Genomic DNA, 23,890 nt, shown 5'->3' on the forward strand with positions numbered 1-23,890 from the left:
GGTCTGAACTAGTCTGTGGCCAAAAGAATAGAACTGGGTTCAGCTGAGAACGGAGAGGAAGAATCAGTCCAGAGAAAAGAAAGCTGACAGGCAAAAGAGCCCACCTACAAGAGCAGCCGGCTCATGGTCCTCTGTGTTGGGAGAGATGTTGGCTGTCTCCAGGCCAGAACTAACTCTTAAGAGAAAGCAGAAACAGCTCTTTTCCCTGGCTGGCAGCGTGGAGACTACACAAGGCCTGGAGTCTCTGCAAGAAGTTAAATCAACAGCCTTGTGGGGGCTCTGACAGCCTTTCTGGGTCCCCAGGTGGGTAGACACAGTCAATATGTCCAGACATAATGGGCTTGCTCCCTGCAGTGAGAACTGGCTCCCCACGCCAGGTGCTTCCCCACCACAGGAAGGGAAGTTGGCTCCATGGTCAAGATCTGTGGCGGTCCACAGAGAAGTGGTGGCAGGCCCATGTCCTTCAAGTCCTACAGAGGTTAGGGGGTGGAAAGTGGTAGAAAAAAGACCATACGAGGGCCTCAAGCTAACACCTTGGGGACAGATCCAGACAGGTGGCAGCTACCAGTGAAGACCATCAAGACAGAGGGGTGTGCATTAATAAACTGCCAGAGAGAAAGGGGAGGGTGGACAAGAAGGAAAGCAGTTTGGAGAATGTAAAGAAAACAAACATATTGTCAAGGTCTCAACAAGCACAGACACTGTATCTTCAAAAGCATCTTCTGTAGGATGTGGAGTGGAGAAGTGGAGTTCGCTTCCAGAGCCGACACTTAACATGTGAGGCCCTCCTTCCAGCTTCAGCACCAAGAAAGAAAAAAATAAATAAATGCTAAGTCAAAGAAAACCATTTGGGGGGTTGGAGAGATGGCTCAGCAGTTAAGAGCACCGGCTGCTCTCCCGAAGGTCCTGAGTTCAAATCCCAGCAACCACATGGTGGCTCACAACCATCCGTAATGGGATCTGACGCCCTCTTCTGGTGTGTCTGAAGGCAGCTACAGTGTACTCACATGTAATAAATATTTTTTTTTTAAAAAGAAAACTATTTTTAAATTTTCAAGATATTGAGATTGTTTTCCCCAAGCACCAGAGTAGTGACTGCGCTGGCCCTTCCACCCATCGTGCCTGCTCCCTCACTCCCTGGGAGGAGTTGGGGGGCAGTTCCTGAGGCACCTGAAGGATGCTCTTTGCCTTAACCTCCCAGTCACAGGCTGAGGACAGCACCTCTGTGGCCTCCACTTCAGGATCTGTTTTTGTGAATGGCGTCTCCTGTCAATCATGTGCCTATCTATGTATCTTCTACTTACTTATTTATCATCTACCTCTCTATCAGTAATCTATCTTCACCTGCCTATCAATACTTTATCAATTGATTCTCTATCAGCCATCATTTTATTGATACGTCTATCAACCATCTACCATCCGTCTTTCTACTATCTATTTATCTATCAATAATTTATCTGTTGATCATCAAGCTCTTATTGTCTACTCTTCCGTTTCCTGACGTTGCTCTGATGGGGTGTCCATTTGGAGACAAGGTCTTACTATGTAACCCAGGATGGCTTTGAACTCATGTCCTCCTACCTCCATCTCTCTCAAGTGCTGGGATTATAGGTGTGCACTTCCATGCCTGGTTCCACTTTCCAGCCGATACTGTTTTGTTTTGAAACAGAGACTCACAGTAGAGTTCAAGTTGGCCCTGCTAGTGATTCCCCTCCTTCCAAATCCTGGGATTATAGATGTGTGCTATGAGACCTGCCTTTAATTTTCATAGATGCTTAAAAGGTTTTCTTTAACTTTTTAAGCTTTGTTATATCTGTCACACACACACACACACACACACACACACACATCACATCACATCATATCACACGTGCACGCCATCTTTTTTTTTTTTTAAGTTTAGTTTTGGCATCTTTATTTATTTTTTTTCTTTTGGTTTTTAGAGACAGGGTTTCCCTGGCTGTCCTGGAATTGACTCTGTAGACCAAGCTGGTTTTGAACTCAGAGATCCACCCACCTCTTGAGTGTTGGGACTAAAGGACTAAAGGTGTGTGCCACCACTGCTGGGCATCATATGGATGTTTTACAATTTTTGTGTAGTGGTATAGTTTAGCCTTTCCTGTTTCCTCGTAGGCTAAGAAGGCCTGTTCCTCATTCACAGCTTCTCGGGTTTCTTGTAAGAATTTGCTTTTGTGTAAATATCTATCATCCCCTGACTCTGACTTTAAGAAACTTCCTCTCACAAATTATTCACAAAGGCATTGGAGAGCCCAGTGTGGTTCATGCCTCTAATTCTAGCATTTGGGGGTCTCAAGTAGGTGGGCCTCTTCTAGTGTGAGGACAACTGGGGCTACAAAGACCAGGCTGGGCTGTAGAGCAAGACTCAATCTCAAAAGCCCAACAACAAAAGGGTAATAGTGATTTTTCACATAATACAATGTAATAAAAAGCTTATCTGAAACAGTCCTTTTCCTTAATCTAGCTTGGTCCAGCTTTCTTCTTTAAAGTTGCACCCAAGGGAAAGAAAAGCAGGTATCTCCAAAGGATCCCAGAATTCTTCCATTCTCACACATACACTCAAAGGTGGAAACAAGTCCAAGAATGCAACAATGTGTAAACTATGTATCTATATGAATACACACACACACACACACACACACACACACACACTATTAAGTCAAAATAATTAACCACAGATAGATAGTTTTTAAAACCAGTAAAGCGAGACAGAGATGTCAGGAGTTTTGGCTGTGTTTCTGTGAAGCACCTGGACAGTGAGGGCCATCCCGTGGAGTCAGCTGGGCAGAGAGCTTCCCCAGAACTGCATGTGGGGGAGGCTCTGGGCTAAGGCTCCTACGCCCTATCTCGGCAATGCTTACACAGGTGCAGTTATCAAAACACATCGAACCGTGCCCTTAAAAACTGAGGAGGATTTTATTGCAGGAGAAGCAGATCTCAGTGAAGCCTCTCTTTAAGCAAAACAAAACATGTTTCACAGCAGTAAGCTATGATATGGGAAGTCGCTGTTTATTTCCTATCCTTTTTTTCTACCCCGTGCATTTTACATACACGGAAACGCCAAACATTAAGCACTCTGTATGTATGATATTAAAGGTCTTTTTCTGCTTCCTAGATGTTTTTAAGATTTATTTTTATTTTAAAGTGATGTCTCTGTCTGTGAGAGTATGTACAGATAAGGACAGAAGCCCAATGAAGCTGAGGTTACAGGTGTCCATGAGCGGCCTGACGTGGGTGCTGGAAACCAAACTCGGATCCTCTGCAAGAGCGGTGCATGCTCTTAACCACTGAGCCAGGACTCCAGCCCAGCTTTCAGGATTTTTAAAACTTATTTATTTATTTTTTGCAAGAGGATGCTAGTAACCCATCCTAGGCCCTGGTGTGTATGTGTGTGTGTGTGTTATGCACTCTACAGCCGAGCTATACCCTCAGTCCCATGATTTCTTCGTATAAGCTTGCTTATTCACGGCCCGTGGTGGGGAATGATGAAGGTGTAGGCAAAAGATGGACGGTGACTTGCCCGTGAGCTCACTGCCAGCTTTGGGGCACCCAAGTGGAGGCTGGCAGAAGACAAAGAAGAGGGGCTGGAGATGGCTCAGTGGTTAAGAGCACTGATTGTTCTTCCAGAGGTCCTGAGTTCAATCCCAAGCACCCGCATGGTGGCTCACAACCATCTGTGATGAGTTCTGATGCCCTCTTCCAGTGTGTCTGAAGACTGGCTACAGTGTATTCATAGGCATAAAATAAATAAATATCACAAAAAGAAGACAAAGGAGGTTTTCCCCACAAAGGCAGTGGCCTCAATGCCAACCTTGAGTCTTCAGCACACTCTGAAACACAGCCCACTGAAGAGCAACAAATGCAGAATTGATAGTGTGCCCTGCTGCCCCCGGGGTGGGAGAAGCCCAGTCACTCCAGACTGTTTCAAGTTCAACCAGTGACCCACATAGAGAACCCCCCCCCCATTTCCTGTTTTTGGTCTGCCCCACTTCCGCCCGGGCTGTGGCCTGGAGAAGAAGCACTTGCTGGCCCAGCTTCCTCCAGTGTGGATCTCCTTGCGCCGCCCCCCCCCCCCCACACACACACCATCACATCCCAAGATTGAGTCCTTATCTCTGTTGCCCGGCCCTTGGCAGCGAGCGGGGCAACCGCCCCAGAAAGAATGTGTCGGGGTTCAGAGCCTCCCTCTGCTGTGCACCAGATACCCAGGGAACAAGTAATCTGTATCTTCCAGTTCTCATGTCTACCGCAGGAGAGGATGGAGGAGGAGATGAAATACCCAGCTGCTTGCACCTCAGGGCTGTCTGCGAGTTCCAGGGCCTCTCACATGTCTTACAATCTGTTTTGCACAATCTTCTGCCCATGGTTCCCAGCCCAGGTAATTCAGGTGTGTCCAGACACACCTGGGGAGTGGCAGATTGGAAGTGCCACTGGCTAACTGAATTAAAAGTGCCACAAACTGCTCAGAGCATGCTCTCTGACTCCGCAGACTCAAATCTCACCTTAGTCTAAAGTAGGCCTACTTCCCTGGGGGGGTTGAAAATGCAGGGTAGGGGCGGGGGAGCCAAGATGGCTCCCCCCGACACACCTCCCAAGTTGGTTTGCCAACTTGTTTTTGTATTCAACACAGAGGTGGAGAGAGAGCACCAGGAAGGGGGAAGTGAGCAGGGTGCTTTCTGAGGCAGCCTCCCAACTGGTCCCTCACAGCCAGCCCTAGAGAAGACCGGTCTGTTGGGGCTGCTCCCCAAGTGGCGGTGGATAAGCCTACACAAAAGTGGCTGCAGACTTCACAGGGGTGACGCAATACTCATGGAGCTGGCCAGCTGTGGAAGCCACCTGCCAGCAAAAACAAGCCGAGGAAAAGCAGACGCTGCCGGCATGCCAAGCCTAGAGTGTGGGCACCAGAAACCAAGAGAGAGCGGCTGACCAACTGTGTCAACGCTGACAACGGGGCGACGGGTGATATCCCACCCCACACCTCACAGAGGAGAGTGGGTCTTCATGGCCTCCCTGACCCAGAAGAGGCAGTGCTCCCCTGTAAATTCCGAAATTGGGTTTTCTCAGCCTCAGCTCCCCATCTTGGAGCCCATGTCCGTATGACCCAGAGCAAAGGGCTGCAGTCCCCACATACTGAGCACCCCCCACCTTTCCACCCCCACCCTCCCCCCCATGCAACAGCATTCTTACCCTAAGCCTAGACTCTAGACCCTAGAGGCTTACCTGAAATTCAACCACTTAGGCCTAGGCAGAACAGTGGTAACAAAATAAAGTCAGAGAACACGAGAGACATGGCCCTAGGACGTGGTGCCAGGGGCACATGGGAAGAACTTCAGGGTAATCAAGTTCCTGAGCCACAGAAAGGCCCTCTGAAGACAATGCTGCTTTGATCCCCAGGTTGGTCACGAGTCTGAGGTTACCTTAGCCCTACCTACCTTCAGCTCAGTCGGCAGAGCCTCACAGCGCAATGCCAGAGTCCTTACAGGGCCCCAACTACCCACAGGACACCAGAAAGCCATTCTGGGTTGAATGAATGAGTGAGTGTGAATGAATGAATGTCAGCCGAAACTCAGAGTGTCCTCCAGGGAGTCCTGACTCTGGCTATTCCCACTCTCAATAAGTTTTAATAGAAAACTCCATGCTCCTCCCACAGGTACCTTCGCAAGGTGACAGTCCCACTTCACCCAGCCTTGCCTACCTCCACTGTCTCCACCTAGTAAGTTAACTGGCTGCCTTCCACTCTGCTCTGTCTCTCCTCCCTATCCTCCCTGAAGAGATCGCCAGGTCTTTGTAAACAAACAAACAAACAAACAAACAAACAAACAATAAAGCTGGAAACCACTGTCCAGGGGCTCCTGGATACCCTCAATAAAGACCAGTGCCCACTTCAGCCTGTTAGGCCCCATTCTCCAGCTCTTCCCCACCAACCGTGACCCTGACACACGTGTGTCTTGAGGTTCTTCGGGTCTTTATTAGTTTGTCATTGACACTCAGCCCCTTCAGGTTTCTCTGGGCAAGTGCCACCAAGGAAGCGAGGCCTGCTTAGCCCACCCTGAACCACTCCTTTGTAACGCGAGCTTGATGCCTACCTTCAGAGTTCTTCTTGCCTACCCTCGGAGTTCTTCTCAGGATCCAAGTGACACTTCTTCCCATGTGTCCCCCTGTGCCTCCTTAAGTGCCCCATTCCATCAGCGACTAGGCTAGAATCCCCCAGGCTCATCCCTAGCAGGCTCTGCAAGGGAAACTTGCAGGGAATGTTTGGTGTTTGATGGGAAAGCCTGTGTTTAGCAAGCCATGAGCCCTGGAGTCTATCATTCCCAGCAAAGAAAGAGAGAGAGGAAATAAAAGGCTGGGCTTGGTGGCACACCAAACTAGTTTGAAACCGACTTGAGCCACATAGGAAAACAGTCTCAAGACAAACACCAAACAAACAAACAAACAAATGCAACCAAAATGAGCAAGGAATGAATGAAACTGAATTGTCTACAAGGCCATCCCTGGGGGCCCCCACTCCGGGTGTCCACCCACAATCTTCTGTAATCCTTTTAAGGAGGACTAGTTGACATCTTTAAAATCTCGGCCAATCCCTCGGCCACCAGACAACCTGCAGCAAAGCCCGGGAGAGTGGCTCCAGTGTCCTTCCACTGTCTCAGTCACTGCGGGTGGGTTGCGTCTCCCCCACCCTCCACCCTCGCTGCCCCCGTGCTGGCCTAAGGTGCTCCTCTTTCAACCCTGGGGGCCTCTGAGCAGGGTGCACACTCTCCGGGAAAAGTCAAAGCCCCTTGCTCAACTGCCTAATCGCAGGAAGTCCCTGCCAGGGCCTCTCTGGGCTTCTCCCAAAGAGAAGCTTGTCTGTACTTAGGTTCACTGTATTGGAGGAAGGAGATGACCAGAAACCAGTCCTGTCCAGGTGTGCCAGCGCCATCCAGACGGCAGCACCAGCAACAGACCTCCCCTGGGGTCCTACGGATGCTCCGGGGTGGGGGTGTGGGACTGTGGATGTCCGCTCTTCCCCTCCCCCTCCAGCACCTCCAGAGGCTTTGTCATCCCAGTTCCAGGAATATCTAGGCTCTCAGCACCCGGACGGTTCCCCGCCAGAGGCCGCGGGGTACTTAGACTGCCCGGCACCCGGGCTCTGTGTCTCGGATTCCCCGCGCCTCGGTGCCCCGGCCGCCTCTCCCCGAGCCCCAGGTCTTCTTCCTCCGAGTTCCGCCCCATCCCAGCCTGCCTGGAGCGCTCGGGCTACGCAAGCCAGGGGTAGATGCAGCGCCCGCCCCGCCAGCCCGCGATGGCCACACTTACCGGCACCGGGCACGGAGGGCCCGGGCTCCGGGCTCCGCCACCAGCGTAGCAGAGCCCGCGCGGGCTCCAGGCTGACGGCACAACGTTGCCGCTTCACCCACAGCACCGAGTGCAGCGGCTCCGCCGCCCCCATCGCCCCCATCGCCGCCGGCGCGGCCTCGTCCGCCGGGCGCGGGGCGCGCGGACGCCGGGGGGCGCGGGACCGTTAGCGGCCCCTGCAGTCTGCTCGGCGGTGGCGCGGGGAGGCGGGAGCGGGAGGCGGCGCTGCGTCACCCGGTACGCAGAGAGGGTGGCGGGGATCCGGGAGGAGGCGACCAGAGTGAGGACAAGAGAGGCTGGACTTGGGGACAGAGAAGAATCAGAAACAGAGGATCGAGGTTGAGGAACAGAAAAGGCCTAGGAAGGAACGGGAGGGGTCAGAGGAGGGGACTGAGGGACCTGGCCATGGGGAGGGAGGTCGAAGCGACCGGGTGCGCTGAACAACGCTAGCCTTTCGCTCTTGCTGCCCCTGGGCTCTGCTGGGTCTGCACGCGCGACGCGGTGGGGAGGGCTGCAAAGGGACAGGCGGAGTCCCAGCAGCGCAGAAATGCTTCCCCGGGCGGTCCTGTGCAGTCGATGGGAGGCCTTGGAACTGCCGCTGTGCGCCCACGAGCGATGTGACCTTGGGCATCAGTCTCTTTTTTAGGTCTTGGTCTCCTGGCGGCTACCAAGAGTTCTGCAGGTTGGTCCCTGTAGGCAAAGGAAGGCTAGGAGGGAGAGGACAGGGATTACCTTCTAGGGGAGTGAAAGCTGTGAGTCTACTACAGCCACCAGAGACGGGGAGAAGGAGTCTTCGGGTCAGTCACCTGACTGTTCCCTCCCAAACAGGCCCAAGGAACTGGAGCTGCCGTTCCCGATGCAGCTTAAAATGAGACAAACTCAACATGTCCACCTCAGGGAGGTCTTCCTGGATTCTGTCCCCACCCCCACCCCCCAGCTAAAGCATCCCAATTCAGCAGGGCAGAATTCAGCACTGCCCTCAAAGCATATCTACCAATCTCTGTGAAAATTTCATATGGGCATATGGGCTTGTCCCTTTCTCCAGTGTCTAAAATAGTGTCTGTACATAATGTTGTTATTCGGATATTGGTTGCATGATGCTATCTGTTTCATCTGACCTAGGAAGTGTCTCCTCAGAGATGCTAACTGGTCCAAGAGTGCAGGACTCTGGTGTGACAGAGCTAAGCCTCACATCAGGGTCAGCCTTCAAGAAGACTGGAGAGCCTCCTGCTCTCCCCTCAGCTCTCCTACTGTTGCAGACTGAGGCGGAGCTGGCCAAGTCTACCTTGCCTGTGCCTGGTACCAGAGGGCTAAGGTACAGGTCTGATCCTGTTGGTGCCCTGTGTCCATCTGCAGGGCAGGGACAGCCATGAATCACTTGCTTCCTGGAAGCCCAGCCCAGCGGTGGCAGGCTCCCTGACAGCCCTGGAGTGTTGGTTAGGCCCAGGCAGAATCCTAGCCACACCCTGGAGCAAGCTGGACCTGATCTAGCTCAGTAGTCAGTTGAAGCAAGGGCTGCCCCAGCTCTTTCCTTCCAGGGCTGTCGGGGGATGGGATGAGGCTTGGGTACGTGGACATGAAACTTCTTCAGAAGCCTGGTGTCACTGCTGGTGATGGCTGCCTCTGTTACATGTGAGGGGCTGTGCCAGGCAAGGGCAGCAGGGGCTAGGGACTCTAGAACACCAGCCTCTCTATTGGGCGTCTCTTCTGGCCTTCCTGCCCCTTCACATTTAAACATGCATGGCTTATAATGATGATGATGATGATGATGATAATGATAATAATAATAATAATTATATTATTATTTTGTTTTTTTTGAGACTGGGTTTCTCTGGGTAGTCCTGACTGTCCTGCAGCTCACCCTATAGACTCTCAACCGTCAAGGTCCACCTCCCTCTGCCTCCTGAGTGCTGAGAATAAAGGTATGAGCCACCACGCCTGGAAATTCATGCAGTGTTTATATGTAAGTGTTTATATCCAAGAGGACTTGACTCCACCCAAGTCCCAGAGGAGCTCCATCCAGGAAGACACAGCCACATGGATCACAAAATACTAGAGAGCCTGAGGAGGGGCCCCTGTGTGAATTATAGCCCACTAGTGGGATCCCCCAGTAGCTACTCTGGGCTGAAGTGTATCCCCCCTCCCGCCCCCAATTTGAATTCTGAAGCTCCAAGTTTCATGCCATAGGTACTGGCTTATTTGGAGTCAGGGCCTTTAAAGAGGTGACTCAGTGAGGGCTTTGGGGGTGGGTAAGCAATAGGCATGGACAGAGGTTACCACTTCTCCAAACATGCTCATCCACATATGTGTACTTGCACACATAAGAACACATGTGTACAAACAAGTTAGACCATTAAAGTATTCTCAATTCAGGTCAACTGGTGTACGTGGTATAGGGGAGATTTGAACACAGATCCAGGGATGTGTACATAGAACACAAACTATGAGAAGCACAGGAGGAACGGCCATCTACAGGCCTCAGGAGACACCAGCCTGTTGAACCGTTGGTGTTGGGCTTCCTGGGTATTAATGTTCTCTGGTGACCCTGGCCAACTAGTGTCATTAGTCTGCCAGCCTGGGGAGCTGCAGTGCCAGGACTCGCTGGGGAGCCTCTGCCAAGGGGAGGGCAACCTAGTAAGGGCTGTGTCCTGGGAAGCTGAGGTAAACGGCACGGAAAGGCTCAGGCCCTCCAGGCTGGGGACCATAATGAGCACAGCACTGGGGGTGGACGGAAAGGAGGATGCTCTATCCAGAGCAGCTGCCAGGCCCTTGCTGCCTCTGAGTCCCCTGAGGTTCATCAATTGTTGGGTGTGAAAGCAAATGGCAGCGCAGCTGACAGAATCTTGGAAACATCTGCACATCCTGGATCAGTCCTGGGATGTGGGTCTCCGCACTGGGACACACACCCAGATCCCCCTGATGGCTTCCCAAGCACCCCGGCTCAGCTCTTATCTGACTGGTAAACCCTTCCCCATGTCTATTTGGAAAGTTTCTACCCACTTTCCTTACTCACAGCCACCTCTTTGTGCCGCTGAGGCCCCTGGCTGCCATAGAACTTCAACCTGTGCCTGACTCCCTTACAGCCAATCATGCCCCAGCCTGTTGTTGGCCTGGTGTATGCACAGCTGGCCCCAGGTTTAGAGGGACCATATGAACAGGAAGACCAGGGCGTGGGTTCGGCCCCCCTCATGAGCTAGACACAGTCCTGCCCCTTCCCTCCTGTCGTATGGCAAACTGAGCCACTCAGTTCCTGACCTGATGTTCTAGGTCATGTAAATCTGCAACTATGGCCAGCGCCCTCCCTCCTGGGGGCCAGGTTCTCTCACACATGGGTTGTCTGGCTCCTGAGGTCCTGTCTAGTCCCACATATTGCCACTAACCATGAGTGTCCCACCCACTGGGTCACCCACTGGGGGGCGGGTGGCACCTTCCAACATAGTCCATTCTGAGCTCCTCTCCCTCCGGGAACCTATGCTCATGTTTACACTTGGCCTGCCTGCTTATCTTCCCAAGCTTCCTCCCTGATGAAGTCAGCAGGACTAATTGACATCAGAAACTGGAACACTGCTGGGCGGGGCCAGGGGATCTGGCAGGCCATACCCACAGGCTGCCAGGAATGCTGCCCTCTGCCCTCCACCCTCGAGGAAGAGCCTTCCAAACACTGGCTGTCAGAGCTGACTGCCTGGAAGAAATGTCCCAGGCTCGGAAGCCTGGATGATGTTTAATGGTTAGACTCACGATTCACAAAATTGACAACTGCCCTTGGGACCCTGACAATGACTGGAAATACCCATTATCTACTCCATTTAACAGATGGCAAACAGAGACCCCAGAAACCACACTGACCTGCTCAAGTGACAGAAGAAAGCAGTTAGACGGCAGGGTAGTCAGGCTCTCCTGTCCCTGAGGTGCTTCAACACCTCAGAGTTGAAATGAGACGTTAGATCAGCGGTTAAGGGCAGACTCTTTTCCCCTGAGGTCCTGAGTTCAATTCCCAGCAACCACATGGTGGTTCACAACCATCTGTAATGACATCTGATGTTCTCTTCTGGTGTGTCTGAAGACAGCTACAGTGTACTCATACATAAATAAAATCTTTTTAAGAAAGAAAGAAAGAAAGAAAGAAAGAAAGAAAGAAAGAAAGAAAGAAAGAAAGAAACAAGCAAACAAACAAAGAAACAAAGAAGCATAGGCCAAGCTTAATGCTTCAGTGGCCATGCTGGCTTCTGAGGCACCTCACTGGGACAGCCAGTCCACCTTTCAAGAGGGCAAGTAGGAAAAGACTATTCTGGCAGAAGTGTTCTCTCTCATCTAAGAAATTTAGGCTTGGACTGAAGAGCAGGTGGCCCTTAGTGTGACAGAGCCTAGAAAGGCTTTAGGGTAGATCTGGCCAGAATAATCCTGCATTGGAGCCGGAGATTGGGGTACTTAGTTCTCTGGAGAGCTGGGGAAGTACCCTGCCTAGGATGGGGGGTGAGGCAGAGATCTGACTTTGGTTTGCTTTGAGTCTGTAAGTTCATCAGACCTGTAGGGGTGACCTATCCTGAGCAGGCACAGGAGCTGGGCACTCTGCTTAGCTGAAGCATATGTGGTCCCAGGGTATGGTGCCCCAAAAGGCAAGCCAACAGCTTTGTGAACTTAGGGATCGAGCCCAAGGTTACGAAGCCAAAAAAGAGAACTGGGAAGAACACAGCTACAACATTCAGAGCCTGGCCTTCCCTGCCTGTCAGCCTGTTGGCCACTGTCTGCATCCCTTTCCAGATGGAGAACATCCTGTGAGCTGCCCAGGATGTCAACCCGCATGGAAGTTTGCTCTGTGGCAGCCTTTCTTGGCAAAAGCACCACCTCTTAGGAAGTGAGCGTGAGCTGGGCAGTGCTGGCATGGGCCTTTAATCCCAGCACTTTGGAGGCAGAGCCCCCGGTGTCTGTGAGTCTGAGACCAGCTTGGAACAGCCAGGAATCCCCTGCCTGCTTTGCCCTGCAGCTGGAGGAAAGATGGACAACCTTGTGGACACACAGCTCTTGACCATGTCATGGGCAGGTGACTGACAATGGGCACTCAGGGTGGGAACAGAATGTGTGTGTGTGGAGGGGGGGCTCTCCCGGACTTCAGTGAATAAGAGAGTAGACACTGCGGCAATGTTCAGCTTTAGGAGTTGGGTGAGTTACCGTCCAGAGTGCCCATTAGTGGTACCTGTGATCCTCCAAGGCTCAGCTGAATGGTCTTTGCACATTGAGAGTTGCTTGGGTGTCCTCGAACCATTGGGGACCCTGATCTGAAAGAAGAGATGGGATGGTGCAGACGCCATTGCTATCCCTTCATCGGTACTTGGAGGAGCAGGAGATGTTCCGTCTGTGCATGTTTCACTTGTCTTTTTGTGTACAGGAGAAAGCCACTTTCAGACAAACCCAGTGTGATGGTTTGTATATGGTTGGCCCAGGGAATAGCCCTGTTTGGAGGTGTGGCCTTTTTGGAGTATGTGTGGCCTTGTTGAAGTAGGTGTGTTACTGTGGACTCCGCTTTAAGACCCTACTCCTAGCTGCCTGGAAGTCAGTCTTCTAATGGTGGCCTTCAGTTGAAGATGTAGGACTCGCAGCTCCTCCTGCACCATGCCTGCCTGGATGCAGCCATGCTCCTGCCTTGATGATAATGGACTGAACCTCTGAACCTGTAAGCCAGCCCCAATTAAATGTTGTCCTTATAGGAGTTGCCTTGGTCACGGTGACTGTTCACAGCAGTAAAACCCTAAGTAAGACACCCAGTGCCTTGGAAACAGCACCCTCTGGAGCAGATCATTTCAGAGAGATAACACAGCCACAACAGGCAACAGGCATTGTAACCCAGGGAATGACGGATTGGATCCAACCCCAAATCAAAACCAGAAGAGATTTTAAAAGTCTAAAAAGAAACTGAATACCACTAAGCTCAGTGCTCATGGGTGGCAAAGAAGATACCATGGCCCCAAGAAAAGCCACACTAGAGGCACTGCTGGGCAGTGCTGGCAGAGAAGGATGGGTGGCCACAGGACACCCAGGAAGATGAGGAGCCAAGTCTACCACCCTCAACAGTCTGCCAGAAGCCTGGGGTGTGGGGAGTGAGGAAACCTGAATTGAAAAAGGGGCGCCTGCACCTTGAGAATAATGCTCACCATGTGAGATCAGGAAGCCTCACGATGCTCCCCGCACTGTTTTCTACAGACCAGGAAACTAAAGCTGTAGTGCCTGCATGTGCGCGCGCGCGTGTGCGTGTGTGTGTGTGTGTGTGTGTGTGTGTGTGTGTGTGTGTATGTGTGTGAGGAAGGTCAGAGGCCAGCTTGCAGGAGTCAGTTCTCTTCTGTCATGTGGATCATGGGGGTCAAACATAGGTCATCAGGCATGGGAGTTTTGCCTGCTGAACTGTTTTGCTGGCCCAGTAACTCCACTCCCCCACCCCCCACCCCCCAAAACCCAACTTCCCTATACCATCCTTGTCCCAGGGCTGTCACTTCTGATGTTCTCCATCAGCCCTTGACACTCAGTTCTGTATAGGGCCAGCCACTGTGGCTTCTGCAGAGAGCAGAGCCATACTCCTCTCCTGCAGAGATCTGCCTGTCAAAAAGTGACAGGGCTGTGAAGCCCCAATCATTTGCTGCCAGTTAGGGAGAAGGACCCTTTGTGGCTAGCTTGGCAGAGTTTTCAAGAGAAGGCAGGCAATGACACTTTTATAAGTGACTCTAAAATAGTAATGGGTTTGATTTTAAAGTGGAAAGTGTTTTGCGGCATGATAAAGTCCTGGCATGGGCTGGGGCATCCAGAGGCCAGGCTGTGATGGCTGGATTAGCAGCATAGAGTTAAGATAGATGTAAAAGGTCACTATTCAGACGGACAGTGGTGACACACGCCTTTAATCCCAGCACTTGGGAGGCAGAGGCCGGCAGATTTCTGAGTTTGAGACCAGCCTGGTCTACCGAATGAGTTCCAGGACAGCCAGGGAGACACACTGAAGCCCTGTGTCAAAAAAAAAAAGTCACTATTGGGTGGCAGAGATAGATGAACACATGATAGCATTGTATGACAATGCTCAGACAGGAAGGATACAGAAACCCGAGCGATGCTTCTGCTGAGGGCATGCAGAAGGCTTGCTGGGTGCAGACATGCTGGGTGAGAGGGGACCAAACAGGTTGTCCTGGGATTCTCCCATCCCTAGGAGGCAGCAGGGAGAACCTCTTATAGCAGCCATCAAATCCAGGGTACCAGCTTACCCTGGAGACCCAGGAGCCACAGGGGAGCTGCAGTCTGGTGCTGAGGGGGAAGGAGGGAGGGGATAGTCAGGGATTAGCCTGACTAAGTATCAGGGTCCGAGGGACACACAGAAGAGCCCCATCCTACAGCCCACTTCTGTTCCAGCTGCTGATTCAATGAACAAGATGACTCCTGTTCCTGGTAGTTCACTCAGTTAAGGCTTATCAATACCTTTGCCATGGAAGGAAAAGCTTCATTTCCCATAAAGGATCCTTGTAACCCTGAGACACCACTCTGCACCCTGCCCTGTACCTGCTCTAGGAACCGCTAACCTCATTTCTGTCTGGCTTCGTCCATTATAGATTTTTTCATAAAGTAGAATCACATACTACTCCTCCCCCAACTCTTTGATGGGAACAGAATGAGCTTTGCACATTCTAGAGAAATGCCTTACCACGCCGTTACACTTCCAGTCCCACTAAGTGGCCTTTCTGTCTGTCTTCCACATAGTGCAGTGTTTCTCAACCCATTGGGGTCAAATAACTCTTTTACAGGGGTGGCCTAAAGCCCATAGGAAAACACAGATATTAACATTATGATTCATAACAGTAGCAAAATTATAGGTACAAAGTAGGAGTAATAACTTTATGATTGGGTCTCCCCATGAGTTACTTCATTAAAGGATCTAGGTACCAGAAAGGTTGAGAACCGCTGACCTGGTGTCCCAGTGCACTTCTGCTGTCACAAAACTGAGGACTGAATAATTCCATTCATTCACTCAAGGTCTCACTCATGTTGTAACTCAGACTGACCTGAAACTCATTATGCAGTCCAGGCTAGCCTCAAACTTGCAGCAATCCTCTCACTTCAGCCTTCGAGTGCTGGCATTACGGGCATGTGCCACCATGCCTGGCTGGGACCTAACGATTTATGAACAACAGGAATTCATCATGCTCATAGTCTGGAGGCTGGGCAGTTGGAAAAAAATGAGGTCCATCATCCACTGAAGTCCTCAGACAGGGCAGAAAGGACAGAAGGGTCAAAGGTGTGAACACTTTGTCCTCATGTGGTGGAGAATAGGGGAGCTGAGAGGCCCTAAGTCAGCTCCCTCAAGCTCTCAGGGCTATGTATCCATTCACAGGGGATGGCCACCTATAATTAATTGTCACAACTTCTTCCTCAAAGGCCCCTGTCTTCATGTCACTGCACAGGGCACTTGATTTCAGCATCGAATATAACATTTTCAAGGTCTGTCTTAGTTAGGGTTTTATTACTGTGAAGAGACACCATGACTAAAGCAATTCTTTTTGTTTGTTTGTTTGTTTTTGTTTTTTGTCTTTCCAGCCAGGGTTTCTCTGTGTAGCCCTCGCTGTTTTGGAACTCACTCCGTAGACCAGGCTGGCCTCGAACTCAGGAATCCAATCTGCCTGCCTCTGCCTCTGCCTCCCAAGTACTGGGATTAAAGGCATGCACCACCATTGCCTGGCTTTCAAGGCAACTCCTATAAAGGACAAGATTCAATTGGGGCTGGCTTATAGGTTTAGTGTTCTCTGTTCAGTCCATTATCATCATGATGGGAAGCATGGCAGCATCCAGACAGACATGGTGCTGGAGAAGGAGCTGAGAGTTCTGCATCTTGATCTTAAGGCAGCCAGGAGGAGACTCTCTTCTGCAGGCAGCCAGGAGGAGGGTCTCTCTAGTGCAGTGGGCGAAGCCTAAGTATAGGAGTCCTCAAAGCCTACCTACATAGTGACAGACTTCCTCCAGCAAGAACACGCCTATTCCAACAAGGCCACACCTCCTAATAGTGCTACTTCCAATGGGCCAAACATATTCAAACCACCACAAGGTCTATCCGAATTTTCTGTCTCTCTCCATCCTTCTTGTGGCTTACTTGTACTCTGTCATGGTGTGCTGCGTTGATTTGTTCATTTGTGGACTGATGGGTGTTTGGTTGCTTGCACTCTTTGGCTGTAGGAATAATGGGCTCTGGGCATTGAGGGATGAGTTTTTGTGGATACATGGAGGAGTGGGATTGTCATGTCTTCTGCCCCTCTCTGTTTAACTGTTTGAGGAATCGTCAGACTCACTGCCTGACAAGCCCAGAAGGGCACAGAAGCTTCCAGCCTTTGCATGTCTGCTCTGTTGGTTATGGTTCCCTGTTGGCTGTAGCCATCTGTAAACAAAAGTTCACATAAAGAAGCTGAGCCTTCTCCCTGGACCTTCTGCAAGGCCGATGAACTGATCAGAACTTCAGCGACTGTGGGCAGCTTGGAATGTTACAGGTCCAGGGCCAATTTGTAATTATCTAGGACTATCTTCAGGCCCCTAATAGCCATTTCTCGCTTACCTCTCTGTTGGACCTGATGCTCTAAGACTAACAGATAAAACCCTCTTGGAATGTGTTGGCTTGGCAGGCCACTAGCTTCCTCCAACCTCCCTGTGAAGAACGGTTGGACAAGGACAACATCTGAGGCCTGTAGCTGAGATTTCTTTGCTGCAGTTGTTTCTCTGATGCCCTTACCAGTGTGCTTGAAAAGCACCTTGATTTATGACTTTCTTCATTTTTGACTATAAAAAGTTCATGAAACCACTTCATGTTGTACAGAGTTTGGAGTAACCTAAATCTATGTTCCTGGGCTATGGTCACTTAAATTCAGGTTTGAGATAAAGTTTATCTACTATCCCCACTGAGGTGAGAGGTGCTTTGGCATTGAAGTATCATAGTTGGTGTAAATTGCCTCAGTGGGTTTGGCTTAGCCTCTCTGTGAGAAAGCAGATCTGATCTGTCTTACTTACTCACCTTTCCTCTCTCCCTTGGCTTTTCATTGACAGGGCTGCTGTTTATTTATCCTCCTCTCCAGCTCTAACTGTGTCTACCTCTCTGTCTTTCTTGGGTTTGGATCCCAGCACTGGAAATAAACAGAAAAACATAGGTAGTTTCTGTCTCAGATTGGGGTACACTAGACCAGCCAGAGCAGATTGGACCAGGGTGATCCCAAAGCAGAACTGATGTCTATAGTGATTGACAGGGTGTGGGCAATAAGGGTCTGGGTCCCACATCTGCCCTAGCATCATGTCTGGGTGGGTGGGTGCCTATCAGTCACATCTGAGACGTCTGCTCAGTGAGCATGTGACCCTTGATCTGTCCAGGGAGCCCCATGGCTCTGTTTTCCAGGACAGTCCTGATGTGCACCTACTGTGCCAACATCGATACAGCTGCTCCTCCCTCCAGGCTCTCTTCTCCAGAGCAGCTCTGTGGGTGACTAGTGGCCTTGCTACCCATAACATGTAAGGACAGCTGGCAGAAGAGGGGATCCCAAGAGGACACTATGGCACTGGCAAGACAGTATGGAGGCTGTCAGGGGTCTGGAGAGGGAGGGGTAGCTTTGGGGACGCAGCTTTGTGTATGTTAGTGATGAGAGTCTGCCCGTATCCCTTGAAGCCTCAGTTTTTCTGCATGAGAACTGAGAGTCAGATCACAGATCCAAGTGGGTAAAGACTAGAATTCAATTCAAACTGGCTCTGCCTGCCAGTAGCCAAGTGCCCTCACCAGGGTCTCTTAGGCAAATATTACCTTCCTTGTGGCAGAGTTGTCCCCAACAGTGTGGAATGCTTCCACTTACTAGGTGCCTGTAATAAACCACCTCTGGACATTGTCAAATGCACCCCTGAAGAAACACTGTCTCCATACATCACTTCCATACTCTGAAAACACAGACCCTAAACCCACCATATGGGATGCCATGCTGCTGCCCAGGGTAGCCGGTATATACACGACACTTGATATAGTGTAGGACTCACTAAATGAATCCACAAAATGAGAGCCCACAGTTTGGGGGCACAGTGGAGATATCTGGTAGTCGTGAAATCGTGATAACCTGAGCCTGGCATTGGGGGTAGCCTCCAGAGTGACTGCCAGGTTGAGACGGCAGCTGTGGACACCTGCAGATTCCTGTCCCACCTCGGGGAGGGCAGGGCTTGCTCATGCTGAGAGGAGAAACAATCCAAGGACCCAGATGCTGGTCTTTTGGGGGGCATGAAGGGTGAGTTCCTAAGACATGGTGGTGGCACACACATTTCATCTCAGCACTCAGGAGGCAGAGGCAGGTGGATTTCTGAGTTTGAGGCAAGCCTGGTCTATAGAGTGAGTACCAGGATAGTCAGAGCTACACATAGAACCATGTCTTAGAAAGGAAGGAAGGAAAAAAAGGAAGGTAGGAAGGAAGGAAGGAAGGAAGGAAGGAAGGAAGGAAGGAAGGAAGGAAAAAAAGGAAGGAAGGAAAGAAAAAAAGGAAGGTAGGTAGGAAGGAAGGAAGGAAGGAAGGAAGAAAGGAAGGAAGGAAAAAAAGGAAGGAAGGAAGGAAGGAACTCAGGATAGTTACGTCAGGACAATTTGGAGTGGCTGGAGTGACCACTCCTCTTATTCTGCTGGAAAACCCTGGCTTTACCACTTAAAGTCCTCCATCCAATATTCAGTCCTAAATCCAAAATTCCTGGTCCCACAGCCCTCCTCAGAGAAGAAGCTCACCTGCTGGCCAACCACCCTTAATCTCCTCACCAGGCTCCTCGCAGGCACACCAGGCTGGTGACCTCATTTAGGTATTGAGCAGAAATAGAGCAGCAGCTCTAATTAGCTCATCAGCGGGCTTTGCAAATGGGCCACAGCCTCTGACAGTCTGGGATGTGGAAAATTCCACCCACTCTTCCTCCGGTGATGGGCAGGAGTGTGAGGTCCCTTCCCCTGGGGAACACATCAAACTGTGCCGCTTGAGGAGGCATAGCACCCCCTGCCCCTCTCCCCACGCCAATGCTTTGGGGGCAGATTGGGAGAGAACCTGCATATTTCATACAATCCTCAGTGACAGTATCACCCCCCAGCTGGTCCTCACACTGGACAGTACAACATAGTAGGGGCCTTATTCTGGTCTACCCAAGGGCAGGGATCCAGTGGATTTTTTTATAGCTCTTTCCTAAAAAGACAGCTGAGGAGGTCAAGGTCTGAGTGGGACTTGACCTATCGTTAGCTACAGGGTTGTCACTGCAGCCAGGCTCTGCTACAGTCCTACTCAAAACAGTGGCCTCCCTCTGTCACAGGTGGGCAGTGTCTGGAAGCCATCGGACCTCTGTGGTCCAGACAGGTGATGTTGGCCTTTCCTTTCTCTTGTTTGGCTCTCTTTCCCCTGAAAGCAGATGGGGTGGGGGATAAAGGAATCCCGGGGGGGGTGTCTCTCTGGGTCCTACATGCTGACTGTAGCTTGACTGTGCTCCCACATTCAAGCAGAAGCTTGGCTCTCAGTGAACAGGGCCTAGGTTGCTGGGCCACCCTGTAGCTAGCTGTTCCTGGGGTGTCAGAATGTAGATCAGTCTCTGTTAGGAATACCTTCCCGAGATCTGTGGCCAGTCACAGCCCCAGAAACCATCACTGGGCTGAGAGGGGAAGTCTCAGAAAGCCCCCCACCCATCTGTTCCTCCTCCTCTTTCTCCACCCTCTCTGCTGTGTCCTGCCCTTGGTCCGCTCTCTTTGTCCTGCCTCCCTTGGAGGGAGGGAGGTGCTCACCCTGGCCAGAGTGGAAAGGCAGAGATAGGGTGTGGCTCAGCATTAAAGCAATCCCAAGGCTCTGGGCTTCATCTCCGCCACTGTGAAAATAAATGAACAGATTAATAATTAACGAATTGTTTAAAATAAAAACAAAGCATTGCACTGGGGAGAGGGCTCCAGTTGGTAAGTGCCGGCTACAGAAGCATTGAGGGTTCAAGTCCCACCTCCAGAACTCACTCAAAAAAGGTTGGGTGAGGGGGACATGAGGTTGTAATTCCAGAGCTGGGGCGGTGGAGACAGGGGCATTCCTGGTGTTTGCTCGAGTTCAGGGTTCCAGGTTCAGTGAAAGAAAAAAAAATGAAAGAAAGAAAAGACAAAGGAAAAGCAAGGTGGAAAGAAACTGAGGTAGGTACCCAATGTTGGCATTTTGTCTAGGCTCTGCCCACAGTTACCTGGCAGCAGCCAGGTGTGCCTGACTCACTATAAAAGGGGCTGCTTGCCCCTCCTCTGTCACCTTCTTGCTCCCCAGCCATCCTCTTGTCCTAATCTCCACTCTCTCTCTCCATTCCCCTCCCCCCCTCCATATGATCAAGGCCGGCCTCTACTCCTTTACTCTTTCTCTCTCTCTCCCTCCCTTCCTCTCTCCCTCTCTGCTTTTCTCTGTCTCTACTATCCTGTCAACTCCCCTCCCCATGCCTTGAATAAGCTCTATTCCTGTGTGGCTGGTTCCTCTGGGAGAAAGGATGTCTTAGCATGGGCTCACAGAGACACCCCCTTCCCCCACACCTGACTACACATCCACCAACACCTGACATCAACCCTCTGCCAAATGTGCACACATATGTAAATGTGCACACACACATGCACAGAGTACAGGGGCTCCAGGCATAGCCTTGGCTAGCAATGCAGGGCTTGTTTATGACTTCCTTGAATGATCCACTGGTCTCTAGTTCCTAACTTGCCAACTTGCAAGGGATTGGTCAGGATGGAGTAATGGAATCCCCCACTGTCTGTGACTTTCTAAGGCTTTCATATCCTTGGCCCCCAGTCATTTGGCCAAGCGCTGTTTGTTGTGTGCATTTTGTGACAGTCCTGGGAGCAAGAAGTCTGTGGCAGAGAGGCAAGTTTTAGGTGCTTAGAGTTTGCTTTGCTTCCTGCCTAAACTTGTACAGAAAGAAACCCTCCCTCTTCCTCTTTAGAAAAGGAAATAGCGGAAGTAAGCATGACAGTGTGTCACTGTGACCATAGCTATAAGGATACATTAGAAAAAGACCTCCTGCAGGTCCTGCAGATCCAAAGCTGCAGGATCTACCCGACACAAAGTAACTACAGGATATCCAAGAAGAGTCCTGGTGAGGATCCAGGGTGGACAGCTTAGCAGAAGCCAGAGGCCTCGAACCAAACCCGTGACTCAGTGTAATGAACATTTGCAATTAAAGATGTGTGGATAAAAAAAGAATATGTTGTGTGACACGCTGAGACACACTACAGTTTCCATGATGAGACTTTTGTTTGTTGGGAGGGTTCTTTTTGCTTTGTTTTTGTTTTCTATTTTAATTTAGTTTCTTTTGTGAGGGTCGAGGGAGGGTGTGGTAGGATTCTGTCTAAGCTCCACCCCACAGTTACCTGGCAACATCCAGGTAGGCCTGGCACACTATAAGAGGGGCTGCTTGCCCCTTCCTCTCTCTTACTCTCTTGTCTCTCTCTCTCTTGCCTCTTGCCCTCTTGGGCTCTCCTCTCTCCCCATTCCTTTCTCCCCTCTCTCCACGTGGTCATGGCCGGCCTCTACTTCTCTACTCTCTCCCTTTCTCTGCCTCTCCTACCCCCGTAACTCCCCTCCCCCATGCCCTAAATATGCTATACCATCCTGTGTGTGTGTGTGTGTGTGTGGTCCTTCAGGGAGAAGGGATGCCTCGGCATGGGCCCGCTGAGGCACCCCTCCCCCACACGTCCATAGAACATATTCTTATGAAGTTTTCTCTTTTTTAAGATCAAAACAGGGTGGATACAAAGGGATGGGGAGATGAGTGGGATTGGAGCGCATGATATGACATTCTCAAAAGAACCAATAAAAAGTTAAGGGGCTGGAGAAAAGGCTCAGCGGTTAAGAGCCCTGCCTGCTCTTCCGAAGGTCCTGAGTTCAAATCTCAGCAACCACATGGTGGCTCACAACCATCTGTAATGAGATCTGATGCTGTCTTCTGATGTGTCTGAAGACAGTTACAGTGTACTTACATATAGTAAATAAATAAATAAATCTTTTTTTTAAAAAAGTTAGATAAAAAAGGAAAAAGAAAGAGACCCCTTTGTCAGGCTGTCACCATCCTATGGGGACAACAGTCTCTGCATTAGGATAGCACAGGAGCAGCTGACAGCCAGGGCAGGAATCCTCTGGGACCACTCACCCGTGCATCTTGCCGTAAGGAAGTGGGACTGAGCCTGGCATGGTGCCATTTGATCACTTACGGACTTGAGGAGGATCTGTCAGGTCCTGGGGACCCTCACCACTCCCGAGGGTCAGAATCCTTCTTGGAAGAGGTGTCTGCTGAGTTGTCTTCGTGCCAACTAAGTCCCGGGGGTTAGCAGGAGATTGCATCTTACTAGGGCAATTCCCCAATTATTGCTTTTTTTCAAAATCTTTACTTATGAGGTATGCAAGCTGGAGCTGGTTCCCTCTTTTACAGATGGGCGTGGTTAGGCTCAGAGAGAGGCTGGCTAGCTTATGCTTGAGTCCCATGAAACCTGGGCCACCTAAGAGGCAGCTCTGGAATCTTACCCAGAGCTCCAGAAAGACATCATCAGATCAACTGGCACTTGGGACTGGGAAGCCTCTGGTGGAAGGCACACACTGGAGAAGCAAACCCTGGAGATGGGGGATGGGGGAGCGGGTGAAGGGTGGGGGTTGGACAGCCTGGGGTTGTAGGGTTCCAGGGGTCTCAGCAACAGGTTGAAAGGGTCCTGGAGTCAATGCAGAGAGGACTGGGAAAGGGAGAAAAAGAGGAAACCCTCTGAGAAGTCTGAACCTAACAGCAGGAGTTGTCCTGTAGACACTGGGAGCCATTGATGGAGACACTGGGACTCCTCTGAAGGAGAATGGGCAGCCATTGTGAGGAGCAATTCCTAGGGTGAGCTGGTGGGAGTCTTGGCTTGCATAATCCCATGGGCAGGGCACTTGGCATGCTGGGAAACCAGCTGTGACTGGGACAGGCCATAGCAGCATCTGGGGGCCAGGGACTGACAAGAGTAAGAGAAATAAGGAAGTGGGTAGGGCGTGCTCTCAAGCCAGACTCCTGCTCTGTCTCCCATGCCCCGCCCTGGCATCTGCTTGGTGCCTAAAAGCCACATCTCAGCTCTGACAATGCTTAGGAATGAGCCCCGTGCTGAGATCCCGCAGGGGTAGCCTAGGGTTAAGGATTTATCTAGTTGCTCAATTTAGGCTTCAAACAAGAGGAGGCTCTGACTCAGCTTTCTGCCGCCTTTATCGCCTTCCCTCCCTATTCCAGTTCTTCCCCCATTCCTCTGCCTCCCTGAGACCCTGACAGAAGGTCTGTGGGTTGGGCGGGGCAGAAGCCATAATCCCCACTTTATAGGCAGGAAAGGTGAAGCCCAGGCCAGTTCCCCACCCCTCCTAACACTATCAAGTCTGCACCAGAAAGGAAGCTAAGTCCTGAAGCTAAGCCCATTCTTCTCAAAGCATATATCACCCTAGAAGAACCCTAAGACTTGACTCTGCGCTCCGCCCCTGATTGTAAACTGGGTGGTAGGATCAGG

The 23,890-nt window shown here is 51.0% G+C and overlaps 1 protein-coding gene and 1 long non-coding RNA gene across 2 annotated transcripts in view; both read right to left on the reverse strand.

Moving 5' to 3' along the window:
• Nucleotides 1-8,064, reverse strand: part of Cerk (ceramide kinase) — a 43,398-nt gene extending 35,334 nt beyond the window's left edge. The window contains exon 1 of the mRNA XM_052161417.1: nt 7,318-8,064. Within this exon, the coding sequence (XP_052017377.1) occupies nt 7,318-7,459 (142 nt within the window). The 5' untranslated portion in view covers nt 7,460-8,064. The remainder of the gene's footprint in view (nt 1-7,317) is intronic.
• Nucleotides 8,065-15,037: 6,973 nt separating this feature from the next.
• LOC127667652 (uncharacterized) lies at nt 15,038-22,729 on the reverse strand. The gene is made up of 4 exons (XR_007973911.1): nt 22,525-22,729; nt 20,138-20,217; nt 17,381-17,489; nt 15,038-15,138 (listed from the first exon to the last, which is right to left on the reverse strand). It is a non-coding gene; the product is annotated as an uncharacterized LOC127667652 (long non-coding RNA).
• Between the last annotated feature and the right edge of the window lie 1,161 nt (nt 22,730-23,890).

This window comes from Apodemus sylvaticus, chromosome 17 (assembly GCF_947179515.1).
Source record: "Apodemus sylvaticus chromosome 17, mApoSyl1.1, whole genome shotgun sequence".
Taxonomy (NCBI): domain Eukaryota; kingdom Metazoa; phylum Chordata; class Mammalia; order Rodentia; family Muridae; genus Apodemus; species Apodemus sylvaticus.